We start from the raw sequence: 16,840 nt of genomic DNA, 5'->3' as shown, positions 1-16,840 counted from the left end.
TGCCGTGTATAATTAAGCTGTAGCTTACTATTGAATTTTCTTAAATTTGGTCTTGGTGACCGGGCTGTAAACACATGTATTTGTGCCTTAAGTGAACAAGAGCGAGGTTTGTTTTGGTCACGTCGATGTAATACCTTAAGTAACTTCGTCCCGGTCGAGAGATTATGTGTCACTTTGTGTTCTACATGTGTTCTTCCACAAGAAGGGGAGGTTTACCCTTCCGGAGCACCTGATATCACTTACGGTTTTACTTATGGTAGCTGATATTCCTTGTAATTTAGTATGTCGTGCGATTCCTTGTTTTCTTTATCTTCATTTTGTTATATGTTACTCGTTTTATTCGGCTCACTACTGTGTGCGTAGATTATCGTTTTCTGTTTTCACGTTCAGGTCATGTTTTTTTTTTATTTTGACATGTTTGAATTGTTTCCTCGTTTGTCTACCCCGCAACTCGGCGGGTGTTTCTAGAAAAACAGAGGACGCTTACCCTACCGGTGCACCTGGTCCATGCTCCCAGTTTTTAGTGGAGTCCCAGTTGCTCATTTGCTTTTGTTACTTTGTATGTATGATTTTAGTTACTTTATGTTCTTTGTTGTGTATGTCTGTTTTCCATGTCTGGTCTTTGTCCCTTGATTACATTCTTTTGATTACCGCTATAACCTTAGTTCCCTTGATTACTCTCCCAATACTGACCCTTCAGTATTTCTTGCAGATATTTACTAAATCTTGAGAGATTACAAATTAATTTGTGGATAATATTAACCAACCTGTACAAAGACTTAAGTACCATTCTTTGTAAGAATCAAACAATGGGTGGCACATCATTTTCCCCAATACAATCATTTTTTGCCTAAAATATATTCAGTACATCTAGAAAACAACCAAAAAGCCATTTACGTTTATTCTGAAGCATCTGTGACTTATATTTTTTGACTGCTTATATAGGGAAAGAGTGCGGGAAAATTTTCCGTAGTGCATTTCAACTAAATTCGACCTATTAATATCTTAAAAAGGCAAAGTTTACAAACACGTTGATGCTTATTTCTGGTGGTTATCAGGTATAATTAATTGGTTAATGCCATAAAATATCTGCGTTTTTTTCATTCATGTGCCACACTTTATATACATTTTGCCCGATTCTTAGATGAAGAAGTACTTAAATACAGTATCTTTAAGAATCAAATAGAGGGTGTAACATGGTATACTGGATAGTAATACAAAAAAAAACAACTCATAAACACACAGACAAGTCTACAAAATGAGATACAAACTATATCATAAACCTCCCTTTTGCTAGAAGTACAACTAGTATGTCATTGACCACTATCAGGTCGATACTCCTTCCGGAAAACAGCATTACTAAATTTAACAAAAGTGTACAAATGTCATGGCGATGTTGTGGCGTTATTCAAGCCCAGACATTTACTGGAAATTATCCAAGGTGTGCTACACCTTTACTTTTACTTAGATGAAGTAATATGGCGCAATTATCATATCTTAACTTGCAATCAGTTATTTTGGTGATGCAAACTTTCTGTCACAATACAATTACCAAAAGCTTATTAATAAAGTGTTTTTATGGTTTTTGTCAACATGAAGGTAAACCAATACACACAACTCTTTATTTGATCACAACTATTTATCAGTGTACCAAAACGTTTTTCCAAGAGTTTATTCTCACGGCATTCTTTTGAAGAACTATATGACACCATATAGAGGAAATCTACTTACTTAGAAAAACAATACTGTATAAAGCTGATCTTCCAAATACCACAAATATTTTACAAATCAAAAGATGTACTTCACTGGTAGTAAAATTACCATGTTTGGGCTGCACCAATATTAACAGTGCAGTAGTGTGTATAGAACTATCAAACAAATTGTTATACTTACGTATTTACATCAACTTTTGATATCAATGTATGTGTTAATCATTTGACAAGTAGCTGCAAATGGGTGCAATTTATTTAAATTCCTGCTTCATTTAAGATATTTTTGTAGTTTCATTTAACCTTATATTTCATATTTTGTGATACTGTACCTCAAGCGTTTTGATCAATACAAGTGTTATTGCACGGCTGTCTATTTGGCTGGACCATGTTAAATGTATGCTTGAAAAATCAAGATAACGAGTAACTGAATGTGAAAATTTTCACACATTTCTACAGATAAATATCATAAAACAATTACAGCAGCTCAGTACATTTAATGAAACACTTAGCACATGATATCACTTGCACTGAACTGACATAATTCTATGATATACATGTTGACATGTCACACTTAAGGTAATAATATTTCGTCTTATCACAAACAAACAAGATATGATTTTTAAAATTACCTGTACAGCTTAAGATATGTACAATGTAATTGGGTTAAAATTCTTTTTTTAAAAGACTAACACAAAGACAAAGCAAGGGTCAGTTTAATTTTCAATCACTTGCATTAACATTTATTCAAGCATGTTAAAGAAAAACAATTTGGACTATTCAAATCCTTTATATTACCATTGTCCATCTACATTCACCCCAAGTTAATTTAGTGTCCCAAATACTTTTGACAATTTGCAAACAACATATTGTGATATAAAAATAAAAATAAATGTGTAGTTAATAGAATATGACTAAAATGACAATAGATTTCTGTTAAATAAATCATCTGTAAATATTGATGTTTTGGCTTTTTTTTTTTTTTATTGATAACAGACAATTGAAAATTAACTTTTTTCCCCCTAAATTTACAGTATCAATACAATTTTTATCCCTGACCATCTAGTTAAAATTTAAATGACCAAAATCAATGCATGTGAAAAAAATTCTTTCCACAAATAAAAAATTAAAATGATGCTACAGAATGAAAACATGAAAATGAAATTGAACATAATATTTTACCCATACAGGTTATGCCCACATAATATCACCCAATCTATTTATACCTACATATACCATTCAATCATTCAATACTTTAAAGTAGTACATTGAATTTTTGCATTAAGTATATACCACACATTTAATGATTAATGAAGTGAGTATTGTATTTATTCTTGTCTATTTAATACAAGGATTATTTTTTCATCAAATCATAGATTTATGTTGATCAGTAGAGTAGAAATTCGTTCGCAAACCAGCAGAGTCCCCTAGCTTAGTTATTTTCATATTTTAAACATTTTAAACACAATAAATAGTAATTGAAAACAATTACCTCAATCAGTTTCATAAGAAATTTTCCTTACAATTTTAGGGGTCTACATGTATCAGTAGATATTTTTTAAATTGATATGTGATGTTTTGTGGAAAACTGGATTCTTGAGAGAAGTGGACAGCAGTCACTGTGAAAACAAAGCACACATTGCTATGGCAGCATTAACCAAGAGAAGTAAAGTTCCATATAAAAATCATTATAGTTTAAAAGAGTGCCATTGTCTCTGTCTGATATCATTGAGCACAGCGCCATCTCTATAAAACCTCGACAAATCCACTATCCATCCAAGGCATAACATGGTACAACATTCAGAATAATCAGAGCTCCTGGGAGGGATATAAGGTATATGTCATTTGGGTTTGTTCAATTGGTGGCATATTTTTTCTTTTTTCTTATGACTACCAATTTAAATAGGCTAAAGTTTAAAATTGGCCCATTCTTGCCAATTTTATTTATTGTCAATTGTACAAAGCAACCACAAGAATTTTTAAATTAGAAGTGCTCCTGAATAATGTCCTACAATACCTGTTTTAACAAAACAGAATTAAAATCAATTTTAAAGAATTATATTTACTAAGTAAGTATAACATTTAATGATAACACTTATTTACCTGATTAATTTTGAAAGGGAAAGGTAAAAATCCACCAAAACCTAAGTACACTCCACCATGTCCCCAGGAACGATGTGTAACAATTTCAAAAAATAGGATATGTACAACTCAAGTTATCGTAAATGAACGAAAGTCAAGTCGCCTATGATGACAGGGTGTTTCCATTATATTATTGAAAAACAAATTTGCCGTCATATAAAAACATGTTCCTCCATGTTAGCCAAAATACCATGTTTGTCTATCCCGCATCAACTTAAGCAATACAGTAGTAGGTATATAACCCTAAACTTCTTTTTTGATATTGATGTTACTGTTTAATCATTGGACAACTAGATACAAATAGGCGTCCATTTAATTTTTGCTTCATTAAAGATATTTTTACAGTTTTATTTTAACCATGTATTTCTGACACACCCACGTCTTATGATGCATGTTTTGAATACATGTGATATTGTTATCTACTAGTATTTGATTCGGCCACGTTGAATGTATGTACCATAATTTCATTTTAAAAATCAAAATGAAAAGTGACCGAGGGGAAAAGTAATAAAATTTCAACCGAGAAATGTCATTAAACAATTACAGCAGCTCATTGCATTAAATATAATGTTTTTGGAACATTTAAAACGTAATATCAAATGCACTGAACTGATATAATAGTTTAATATATCAGGGGATAACAACTGATGAGACTGTGAAAGGGGGACATACTTCTAGTATTAATATTTATTCCCTTTCGATAACTAATTATTTTCTTGAGATATGTGAAGTGTAATTTGGTTAAGATTTATATAAGTAAATGAGTGTTTTTTTTTAATAGAAGACAAACACACACACGCAGAGCTATGGACAGTTTTATTTCTAATCACTTGCAAAACCATTTTCAAGCATGTAAAATAAAAACAATTAAAACTATTCCAATCCTTTTTATAACCATTGTCCATCTACAGTCAGCCCAAGTTAATTTAGTATCCCACATATTTTTTTACAATTTGCAAAACAACCATATCATCAATATAAAAATAAAAGAAACTATAGTTAAAAAATGATAGAAAAAACTTTTATGACTGAAGTGACAATGATATAATATTTTATCTGAACACTGGTCATCTGTAAGTAGATATATGTACAATGTAATACGTGCAACAGGTATATTGTATATTAATAAATCAATGCATGCATTTAATAAAGCACTTCAACTTGTTTACAGCTATTATTTTGTTGGTTTCACATACTTCAAAGAAAATCAAAATGACGTCATGGTAAAGATTTCAAAATATCAATGGTAATAAATACTGTACAATGTACTATAGTTGACATCATTCACATTGACGTCCCCAAAAATGTGTTAAAAATATGTCTAACGGTAAGACTGTTTTCTCCTATCCATGTCTTACAAGTAATTGAGACACTCAAGTAATGAGTCCAGTCATAAGAAAAAATGATTCTTCAGCATATTTGGCCTGTTAATCTTCCCAAATCAATGAAAATATTTGGAATAACCCACTTACATCTGTCAGATTTGTGGAAGATATTTGGTCAAAATTACTATATTTTGTCTGTGAAAGTATAATCAAAAAATGATTTTTTTCATAAAAAAACTGCTTTTCAGTACAGAACCTGCCACAAGAAGGAGTGTCAGAATCAACCATATAACCTGTTCCAAAGGTTAACAGGGATGGCCTCAGAGTAAAAACATGAATCACAATTGAACATATGGAATAAAAATGGAAAATTCCTTCTTCAAGATTTCTGCTAAATAAATTATCTGTAAATAAGGATGTTGTGGACTTTTCAGTGATAACACACATTACATATTTCACATCTTTTTTTCTAATTTACAGTATCAATATTTCTATTATTCCTGAATATCTAGATTAATTTATCAATATTTTCAAAATGTATTTTAGATTCTGGGATTGGCGGATTGATATAAAAAAAAAATAGGACCTTTCAGCCAGAGAAATCCTGAGAGTGAAATTACTTAATTCATTTCACAGTGTGAATTATCGAAATTGGTTACACAGGGAACATTGGATAAAACACTGCTTTCTATATAATAAAAATATATTCTTTCCACACAAAAAAAAAGAGAACTAAGCACAGTGCTACAAAATGAAAACATGAAAATGAAATTGAACATAAAAAATTTACCATACAGTTTATACCCACATAATATCACCCAACCTTCTCCTACATACATACACCTTTCAATCATCCAATATTTTTAATAAGTAGTACATTGAATTTTGGCATGGATGACAATCACACATTTAATGATTGATGAAGTGAATATAGTTAATATGCTTGTCCATTTCATACAAGAATTTGTTTTCTATAAAATTGTAGAGATTGATATTGATATGTTTTACCATAAATATGGTAGAAATGATCATACATTCAACAACAGGAACATGTAACAAGTTTGTATGCAAAAAAAAAAAAAAATCCTTGAAAGTAAAATTTTTCATTGTTATCAAACAACACCATGTTTAAACTGTAACAGAGACCCCTGTTTTTTTTCCATTGAATAAATACATTACAAAGTTTAATGAAAACTATATCAAATTAATTTAAAACAGTTTCTACATTACCCATGTTCAAAACATACTTTCCTTATGAATTTCCTTTTTTTCAGCTGCATGTATATTGCAAAGTTAACATGATTGTCAATAAAGCGAAGTTTTATGGAAAACTTGATCCTTGAATGAAATGGACAGCAGTCACTATGAGAACAAAGCCCACATTGCTATAACAACATTAACAAAGAGAAGACAAGTTCCATATAAAATTATCACAGTATAAAAGAGTGCCCTCGTCTCTCTGTCTGATATCATTGAGCGCAGCGCCATCTCTATAAAACCTCGACAAATCCACTGTCCATCCAAGGCATAACATGGTACAACATTCAGAATAATCAGAGCACCTGAGAGTGATATTAGGTATCTGTATTCAGTTAAGGTTACTTGAATTGTATAATTGGTGGCATAACGTTTCTGTAACAGACATGATTTTACGAGGTCTACAAAGCGGAAATTGGTAAAATCGGAAGTAAATATACAGTAAAAAAAAAAATCTTAACAGAAATCCAGATTTGAAAAAGCGGAATTCTGCTAAAAAACTGAAAAAATCATGTCTGATGTAAGAACTTTTTGTGATTTTAACTGATAATTAAGTGCCTTTGATAGACTAAAGTCTACATTAATTCATTCTCTAATACACTTATCTTGGTTCCTATGTCAATTTTATTTAACTGTACAAAGCAACCACAAGACTTTTTGAATTAAAAATGCTGCTGCAGAATATCATACAATTTGTGTTTAAACAACATAGACTTCTAATCAAAATATACAAATTATATCTAAAAGGTAAGTACATACTACTCTTTTTCTACCTACCTCGGTAAACCAATGTTTTTTTCAGGAAGTCAAAACTTTCTACATTTATTTAAATTTTATAAAAGGATACTTGCTAAAAGTTTCCACAACATATGGCAGATTCAATGGAATGGCAAAACTTTTAGGTACATAATTACTCAGCATTACTGTAATATAATCAGAAAAATATAGTTATTTTCCTTGCAATGAACAGTAGTTACCTCTAATTCTTACCGCTAGTTGAAATTTCAAAACAAATCTAGGTACGTGTAGGTTACTGAATAAATTAAATAGCTCTAGGTAAAAATATGCCCTACATTTTACAATGTGTCCTACTGTAAAAAATTTCTTTTGAACACCCATGTCACAGCTATTCAAACTTTAGACAGTGTCCAAAAGATTACACATGTGTTCAGGTGTAACTATCTAAGACACACAGGTATAATGTAGGGCAGATTTCTACCTAAAGAGTTATTTACCCTACCGGTGCACCTGGTCCATGCTCCCAGTTTTTAGTGGAGTACGAGTTGCTCATTTACTTTTGTTACTTTGTATGTATGCTTTTAGTTACTTTATGTTCTTAGTTGTGTATGTCTGTTTTCCATGTCTGGTCTTTGTCCCTGGATTACATTCTTTTGATTACCGCTATAACCTTGGTTCCCTTGATTACTCTTTAAACTACTCAGTGGCCTTTCTAGATTCGTATTGAAATTGGAACTGGCATATTTCAACTAGCTATAAAACCAATTGAACTGTTACTGGATGGAATGACTACATGACAGAACAATCAAACATCGAATTCTGTCAACATACTAATTTTCACTATTTCCCCCCAAAAAAGTAGTATACCCGAAAATGATTTTAAACATAACATAATGCCAATCATTTTTTTTATTGCGAAAATTGATACCCCAAATATGATTACTTAACAGAATCTGCAAAAATTAGCAAAACCAAATATTAATATGTTTACAGTAGTACACAAAGCTTATAACACTAGATAATAACTTCTTAATGTGCAAAACATCTTCCTCTAACTTTAACAACTTAGGAAAGACATAAAACATTATAAGGTTATGCAAAATTTGACGACATTTTCCCCCAGAATCATGGAATGTACCTGAAAGATATAGACAGTAACTAAATTAAAGGGTTTACCTGAGTAATGGAGATCTAGTGGATCACCTAGGAAAAGAAGTGGTGGTTTACGACCATGGAAGACTTGTAATAGTTTGGTATCATTATCTAATGCTGGGTATACACATGCCACCTCTACTTTAGGTGTATAACAATCACTCTGGAATCTACACATTGGTCTCTCTGTTGTAGCTCTTGCAGGTAAACAGGCATGGTTCTGAAAATAGATTTCTGTTAAGTAAAACTTTCCATCGCTTAAAATTTTGAAAAAGGACAAGCATTGTAATGATGCTGATAGCAGTTAAAAGTTACTCTCATATGCCCTGAATAATGTACAGTCGAACCTCATTAAGTCGAAGTCAAAGGGACCATGCAAAAATGTTTGTGTTATCAGAGGTTCGAGTAATCCAAGGTCGATGATAAACCGGTAATACTAGTAGTTTGGTCCATGATTGTTTCTGTAGTTACATCATTTGTTGTGCTTGTACATGTACATGTACTTCGCTTAACACGGTACTTAGTAATGTCATGCGTTTCATATTGGAAGACATTTTTTTTCTTAGTTGTATATCATGTTTGAAATACTGAACAGCACCGAGTGTTTTAGTGAAATTTCCTTTTTATTTTTTTCTATATCAAAAACGTCATAGTTCATAACAAGCTGCTTTGTTTGATTCACAATCAGGAGTATCGTCAAACCATGTGCTCTACAATATTATGGTAAAATTTCAAAATCACTAGCGAAACGAATGTAGCCATTGCAATACCCTTACTATTGTCTTTTTGATTACCATAATACAATTCATCTGTATTTTTTACAAAACTTTTCAAAATATCAAAATGTCCCATATCACTGTTAGTGTAAATTCCCACGTGTTTTTAATAAAATTTGTTTCTTTTAACAACACGTGCATTTTTAAACTAAATAAATAAACAAATCAAACCATAAAGAGTGTCAACAAATTAATTTTAAAAGCCAAGCTAATTGTTGTTAAAATACACTTCGATCATGGGGGGTAATAAAGCAATCAGTTTTCCGACTAATTAGTTGACTTTGAGACATCAGGGTTACATAACCTCAAAGTCCTATCGAGGGGACTATTTGATTACCTCGAGTTATCCGAAGTTTCGATTCATCCGAGTTTGAGTCATCCGAGGTCAAAATATATTGGAGTAAGGGGAGTTTTGCTGGGACTTTGTAATTAATTCGAGTTATCTGAGATTTCAACTAATCTGAGTTCAACACATCGAGGTTCGACTGTATGTATTAATTCCATATGGAAAGCATGGACTGAATTCCTAAGTTTTCTTCTGCACATAAATCTAAATTATTTCATAAGTTTACCAAAAAAAAATACTGATAATTATAACAGTTATCATGTAAAGTTTTGGTGCTCTATAAATAATCAATACTCACATCATGTGGAGCTGTCTTGGTATGGTAGTTGAAACACAAATGAGTACTGCTACTACGATTACAACAATCAATGGACTTCTCTGTCTTGCTCCAGTCTGTAAAACAATACAATATGATATTCTTTAATTAAATTGAGTATAATAGATGCAAAGAGACAATATACAAAAAAATCACAATAGTTTATACTATTCTGTACAATAAAAATACAGAACTGAAACAGCATAATGTACTTTATGTGACTAATTAGTAGCAAAGAGATTTATGTAATCATTAGTCCTTTGTATTATTAGAAAGTAATTTTATGTAAAGTCTGGTTTAGTACATATAACAATCAACATGAGCTCTCAGGAGCTTTTACAGAACTCCCACCCCCCAAGTTATGAAAATTTGAAAGGCCTGGAGTCTGCTGAATATTTTTTGTGAAGAGCAGACATTTTGTTCCATAAAGTCTCCACACGAGCTTTGTTGCAACCATGAGGTTCAATACATTCCAGGCAATTGCCTAAAAGACTATGAAGTGGATTTTACCTGTTTTAATTCCAGAAATAGTCATGACAATGAAAATGATCCGGACCTCAGGGTTTTTTGTCACTGAAACATTTGGAAATCATAAGATTTTCTTCCTAATTTTTACCCAAATTCTAATGGCCAAAATCAGAAAACTTATGCTAAAATAGTAAGGGTTCACAGCCCAATGAATCTGCACTGTCAAGATATTCCCCATCATTAGCAGTATAAATCTCACCTTTAGGAGAGGTATCTAGTTCTTTGATGATATTAACAGCCATACAGTGTCCCATAGATGGTTCCTTCATACTGGTAGACAGACAGGTGGTCCAGTCCTCAGTGCTGGTTACCCGACAACCACTTAAACTGGTAACCGTTTCTCCAACAGCTAGACCTCTTGGTCCAGAAACAGCTGAGTTCTGTATTCATAAAATATATACCGTTACAGACTTAAATAATCTACTCATTACTGATACTCTGCAATGATACTTTCAGCTACATCTAGGTACATGCTAATCAAATTGTAATCTTGCATATGATTTACATATGATTTACATTCAATTTAAGTGGCATTCAATATGAGTTATTTATTTTTTTATACTCTCATGGCTTATTTAATAAAAAATAAATCAAGATCAAACAGTTTCTTCAATCTTGGAAAAACAAATTAAAGAAATTCATCAGTAAGCCCATCCTTTTGTAGCAAATACATATTATTTTCTTTTAAAAAATTTACCCAAAACCACTGTATTTAAAGGGGTTAAACCTAACATCTTCTCAAATTTATTTGGCTTGTTTAAATTTCTTGAAATTTTATTCAGTGTTTTACTTTGATAAAAGAAGTCAAATATGTCAATTTCAAGAAATTTTAACCACGTTTCATAGGAATAATTTTGATGAACATATAGTAGCTTAACAAGAAAATCTTTGATCACTTAGATGCTATGATTTTGACATCAGACTGTCCAAAAAGTTTTATTTTCCTTAGGTGCTGTGTACCCCCTTAAGAAACCTGAGCATTAAATACCTGTGTAACATGAGTGATGACTACTGATTCCCCTGTAGTATAGAATGGAGCCAGTAGTATTGGCAGTATCAGTAAAACGCATAATGCAAGGATAACAATGACAAAGTTATGCCATACTCCAGCACAATAGATCCTCAGTTGACGCATTGGAGAAACGGCTTGTAGGTGTTCTGTAGAGAGGTCTACATAAGCTCCAGGGTACAAAACCAGAATAAAAAGTCCAAAACCATTTACTCTTACTTGTTCCCTGTAATATAAATTTATCACTAATAAACACCAGCAAAAAGATGTAAAAATTTTAAAATGTAAACATTTTGCTTTTGGTGAAACTAGTTATAAATGAAAGCTTTGTTTATACATGTGCCTTTATGGTTCCACATGAGAGAACAGATCAAGGTATTTTAACATTTAGTGTACTAATTCATTTAAGATGATCTTTAGTATCATATTACTCTATGCAAATAGGAATTTTATATCTGTTGTTCAGTACCTTTTAATAATTTTATTTTCACAAAAGACTATGCAATGAACATCTTAATTTTGATTTTGTACAAATAATTTTGTATTGATTGTCTGTTGAACAGACTATGACCTATTAAGTACCAGTCAAAATAAAATTAAGACACTGTCTATGGTAGAGGTGATTCATGGGGTAGAAAAATCTATCAAACAAAGAAAGCTCTTACTGTCTACATATGCTATATTTTTACATAACAATAGTCTTTTCTGTATTCAGATCTGCATTTTTGAGAAAACCATTCATTCATCTTCCACTAAAATCCACCAAATCAAACCAAATCAAGAACACCAACTCTTGCATATATAGAAAGTGCCAATTTCATACACATTCTATATAAGTTTATCTCAAGAGTGCAATCATAAAATGACAAACTAACATTAGGTATATGTTCTGTGTTTCTGAATTATACATAAAGTGAAATTTGTTAGTTTTCGACATGTATGAATCACCTCCAATTTGATCTTCATAAAGAATGATACTAATGAGAATTATCTATATATTTGTTCATTGTGGCTTTTGACCTACATGTACATGTATCAGACAAATTCATGAACTTACATGTAATAAGACAAAATTTTAGAAGACCCATGGATGTATTATAGAGACTCACAAAAAAGAATATTGGCTTTATTTGATCATAAATTGTATTTCTAGTGGGATAGTAAACCATAGAAGCATATTGTACCTTACAGCTGCAATGGCATGTCCAACTTCATGTAGAATTCCGCAAACCAATAATGTTAGCAAGTAATATGACATTTGACTGATTGGTAAGTTAATTCCAGGCATCTGCAAAACAATTTTATAATTAATAGGGGTAGTCAATTGAAATTAACAACAAGGAGACATGACTGTAGATGTTCCATGTAGCAGAACACTTCTACAACCATACAGCATTGATAACATACATGTAGGTTTAATCAAGTCGGAATTAGCTATAAAAACTTACAAACTAAAATAGTTTTTGATTTGAGATTTACAGTGCTTTATCAGTATAACTAATCATTGTTAATCAAAGATACAAAATGTATATTTGTCTTACTTTTTGCAAAGACAAAAAAATGTACCTAAACAATATATAATAAACTCAATTCATTTTGACATGCAGCTACTGTCACCACTATTTTTATTTACCCACTCTTCAAAATTGAGACTTTATGAATGGAGTTCTATGGTCTTTACCCAACCCAGTGCGGTCACTATTTCAAAATATATTTGTAATTAAATTCTTCTGTTCACACAACACAATACATTTAATGATTTTTAAAGTTTAAAAGTATTTGAATTATATACAGAAAAAATAAATAATAATGATTGAAATGAAGCAATTTTATCTCAGTTCTTGATTTGATGGAGATGCAGTGGAGGAAAATGGTGACTCTACTATGAAGAGAGGAAAATTAAAATTTAGGTTGATAGTAGTGTATATTTACATGAAAAAAGGGATATCTTTAGTCAATAATTCGTCCACTACTTTTGAAAGTCAGTCAGGCTTGAAAGTTCTGTGAGATCAAAACATTTTAAGGTCACTTAAAAGGCACTATACCTTTCTGATATCACTAAAAAAAAATTTGTCCACAACTTACGACAGGAGTCAACACTTGCTGTTCTACAGGCTGTTGACGGAATGTGTTGAACACTAGTAAGGTCAGTAGAAATATTGACATGAACATTGCAATCAGTCCAAATACAACACCACAATTAAACCATAGCCGAAGGAAACGAGGGCGCCACTGTCCTAGACGAACAAATGTCCTATTGAATATAGCTGTGTACCATCTAATCTGACATACTGATACCGAGAGTCCTGTTCTGTCCAATCCTTCTATGTACTGACGTCCTGACCATTTCTGTGTCTGAATTGATAAAAGCATGAATGAATTTAGCAGTAAGCTTTCTGCATGTGATATGATCTTTGATTGGCTTTGATTCCTCTTTAGATCCAGTTTTACCACATGACAGTGATGTTATCAATGATTTTTGATTATTATTCATTTCTTATATTTGGATACTAATGTAAAATTATTGATTAACTTATACTTTAAATAACCTCATGCATATGATACACACTTGAAACCACCAAAAATATAATTAAGATTAAGTTCAAGCACTATTGATATTAGAAAATTTTATGGCCTGAATTGGCCATTCTTTAACTATTTTTTTCTATAATTTGGTCATTTTATCTACTTCTTTGATGCCTAGATATTTGGACCATGGACAACATGATATGAACAAGTGATATAAAATATTTGCCCTTCTAATTAGTTGTTGTGGGATTGTGACATATTGTCAATTAAATCTGATCAGTTGTGTTTCTTTGGCTGTTATCCTGTAACAACTGACATCAAAGACAGACAATTGCTAAAATTTTTGCCATGACTGATGCCAAATGTCAAGTGGCCAAATATTAAATAATAATCAAGGGAACCAAGATTATAGCAGTAATCAAAAGAATGTAATCCAGGGACAAAGACCAGACATGGTAAACAGACACACAAAACAAAGAACATAAAGTAACTAAAATCATACATACAAAGTAACAAAAGCAAATGAGCAACTCGGACTCCACTAAAAACTGGGAGCTTGGACCAGGTGCACCGGTAGGATAGGCATCCTCTGCTTTTCTAGAAACACCCGCCAAGTTGCTCATAAAAAGTCAAGAATGGGGTAGACAAACGAGGAAAGGAAAACTATGACATGTTGAATAAATCAGTTTTCATGGCGCAGATGGATATACCATATAACCTTGTTCCAGAAGCCTATTTTTTAGAATTCTAGTGTGATACAAAGTCTGCATAGTTTCAGCAAGCTCTGGCATACCATATGAGTTGTGATATGAACACTCCATATGCAGGTGCTGAAGGGATGTTGCCACAGATGAAAGGAAAGTCGACAATTCTGAATGAAAAGTCATCACGTTTGTTGTAAAGTTTGGTCAATAGTTTTCCTTTAACATTGATTTCTAAGTGTAGGTCAAGATATGAGGCTGACTTCACAGTGTCTGTAGTATCCTTTATCTCAAGTTCTTTTGGGTAGATGCGATGTATCAAATCGTGTAAATTAGGATTGTTTATAGATAATACGTCATCAATATAGCGGAATCTGAGACTGAAGGATCTAGATAAACAATATTCTTTCTTTTGGATCAGATTAGCTATAAAGTCAGCCTCATAAGAGTGAAGGAATAGGTCAGCAAGTACAGGAGCACAATTTGTTCCCATTGAAATGCCGACCGTTTGTTGAAAAATGCGTCCAAAAAAAGGAATAATAGAGAATAAGATTTTTCAACTTGAGAATTGTCAATTTAATTTCAACATCACAACAAACTAGCCTTGATAAGTTTGTTATGAAGATGAAATTAAGTTGATATATTGCAATATTCAACTTTCACTCATAATGAAATCCTTTTCTTTTAATTTTTATCTTGTTTTTTTAAGCTTAAAAAAGATTAAAGAACGATTTCTACTCTATTCCGATAATCAGGTCTATATGTGTGTAAGCATATGAGCATGAAATCTTATCAATAAATGCAGTTTAAACCTAAAAAATAGAATTTATGAATGGTAGGGAAATTGTGGGGAATTCAAATTTACCTTAGATCAGCTGGAAATAGCAAGTCCATATGATGAAATGGGTAAATCATTACTTTTTTTTAAATATATATATTTTTAAATATATAAATGCCCAGACTTTGAAAAATTTGTTCAGAAGAGCTGCAAAAGAATTACAATTATTACAATGAACGTATTGACCTTCTATGCAAGTTAACTGATACAATTGACAATTAATGCTAACCTCATTATATCTCCTAGCAGATTTTGAAATTCAAAGATGTTGGGTAAAGAGAACCAGAAGATACCTTTGTAATAGTGAATCGGAATTTTTGTAATCACATTTATTTATAAGATATCAAGCTCTGGTGATAAATGTGTTATTCTGCCAATAAACAACATACTTAGATGAGCTGCCAAGTTTTCAAAAAGCAATGCTTTCAAATGTGAAGGGAAAAATAAAAGTCTGAAGTAAAATATGCCACCTGGTAACATTTTAAATGCACACTCTTTGCACATGAATTCATACCTGAACAACATTTTTTGAAGTGTCAATAAGGATTTTACACATGAAATAGCCCTCTACACACAAACACACACACACAAAACAATATTGCAGTAGTCTTCAAATTCATCAACTAATAGTCTGTCCTTTTTATATGACAACACAAGTCTAATCAATCACATTTTTCGTTACGAAATTAATTTTTGGAGCTCTCATGAAAGAAATCCCAAAAATTATTGGCACTTAGCAGGTATAATGAATTCAATGAGACTTGACATGCCAGATTTACAAATATAGCATGCACTGTTGTATACAATGAGAAGCTATTTTTTATACCTTGAGGAATGCATCAAGGAGGTAAAGAGAAGACCAAAAGCCAAGTACTAATGCAATCCATGTTGTCTGTAGCATCTCAAAGATTCAGCACGTGTTCCATGAGTCATGTACAAATATAAACAAAATATTGATCAAAGGGGAGATATCTAATGATTTCCCATTATGAAACTGTTTTTGCTTTGTTTACAGAACAACGTCCTAACTGCTCGTTCGCTTTTTATTCAATGTTACAGTTGTAAACCAGATAAAAAATCATTTTTGGCGACTGCCTCCTCGTTCAAAGTACTGTTATTGTTTCAAATTAAAGTTTATAAGTCAAGTTCAGTCCCCTTTCTTCCAGCATAGTCGATTGGATATCAAGAGGAAAACGACTAGCACCTGTAGTCTAATGTGAAAGTACGTATTACAATCTGATTGGCTCTTTCATTTTCACAGGAAACGGAACTTTGAACTTTTGTTTTTCACCATGAAGTTGGAATATTATAGATATTTACCTATGTAAATAATGCATACTTCTAGATATTTTTAATGTTAAAATTGACCATTTTTAATATAAATTAAGTCAGTTATTAAGTGTTCCTTTACAATTAAATATCAAGGAAAATTTACGGATTCAGATCATTTTTTTAAAATTTATAATGCTTCACC

At 31.7% G+C, this 16,840-nt stretch overlaps 1 protein-coding gene across 1 annotated transcript; it reads right to left on the bottom strand.

The window, feature by feature from the left end:
* Nucleotides 1–4,650: 4,650 nt before the first annotated feature.
* Nucleotides 4,651–16,623, bottom strand: LOC148614951 (membrane-bound transcription factor site-2 protease-like). The gene is made up of 9 exons (XM_088589497.1): nt 16,193–16,623; nt 13,384–13,653; nt 12,483–12,586; nt 11,278–11,524; nt 10,489–10,669; nt 9,744–9,838; nt 8,348–8,543; nt 7,281–7,356; nt 4,651–6,758 (listed from the first exon to the last, which is right to left on the bottom strand). Exons 1-9 carry the CDS (start codon nt 16,265–16,267, stop codon nt 6,539–6,541), a joined length of 1,464 nt encoding a protein of 487 aa, XP_088445623.1. The 5' UTR covers nt 16,268–16,623; the 3' UTR covers nt 4,651–6,538.
* Nucleotides 16,624–16,840: the final 217 nt, after the last annotated feature.

The sequence above is a fragment of the Perna viridis genome, chromosome 6 (assembly GCF_037379345.1).
Source record: "Perna viridis isolate PV_CMFRI_1.1 ecotype Kerala chromosome 6, ASM3737934v1, whole genome shotgun sequence".
Classification (NCBI taxonomy): domain Eukaryota; kingdom Metazoa; phylum Mollusca; class Bivalvia; order Mytilida; family Mytilidae; genus Perna; species Perna viridis.
Note: the sequence above shows the minus strand (reverse complement) of the source record. Positions and strands in the feature narration are given on the sequence as shown.

What these genes read in the sequence shown, in the direction of transcription:
- LOC148614951 (XM_088589497.1), bottom strand. Translation starts at nt 16,267, where the DNA reads ATGCTACAGACAACATGGATTGCATTAGTACTTGGCTTTTGGTCTTCT. An exon ending in ACTAGATACCTCTCCTAAAG is followed by an intron (nt 9,839 to 10,488) that starts GTGAGATTTATA and finishes ATTGTTTTACAG; the next exon opens with ACTGGAGCAAGACAGAGAAG. An exon ending in ACTAGATCTCCATTACTCAG is followed by an intron (nt 7,357 to 8,347) that starts GTAAACCCTTTA and finishes ATTATATTACAG; the next exon opens with TAATGCTGAGTAATTATGTA.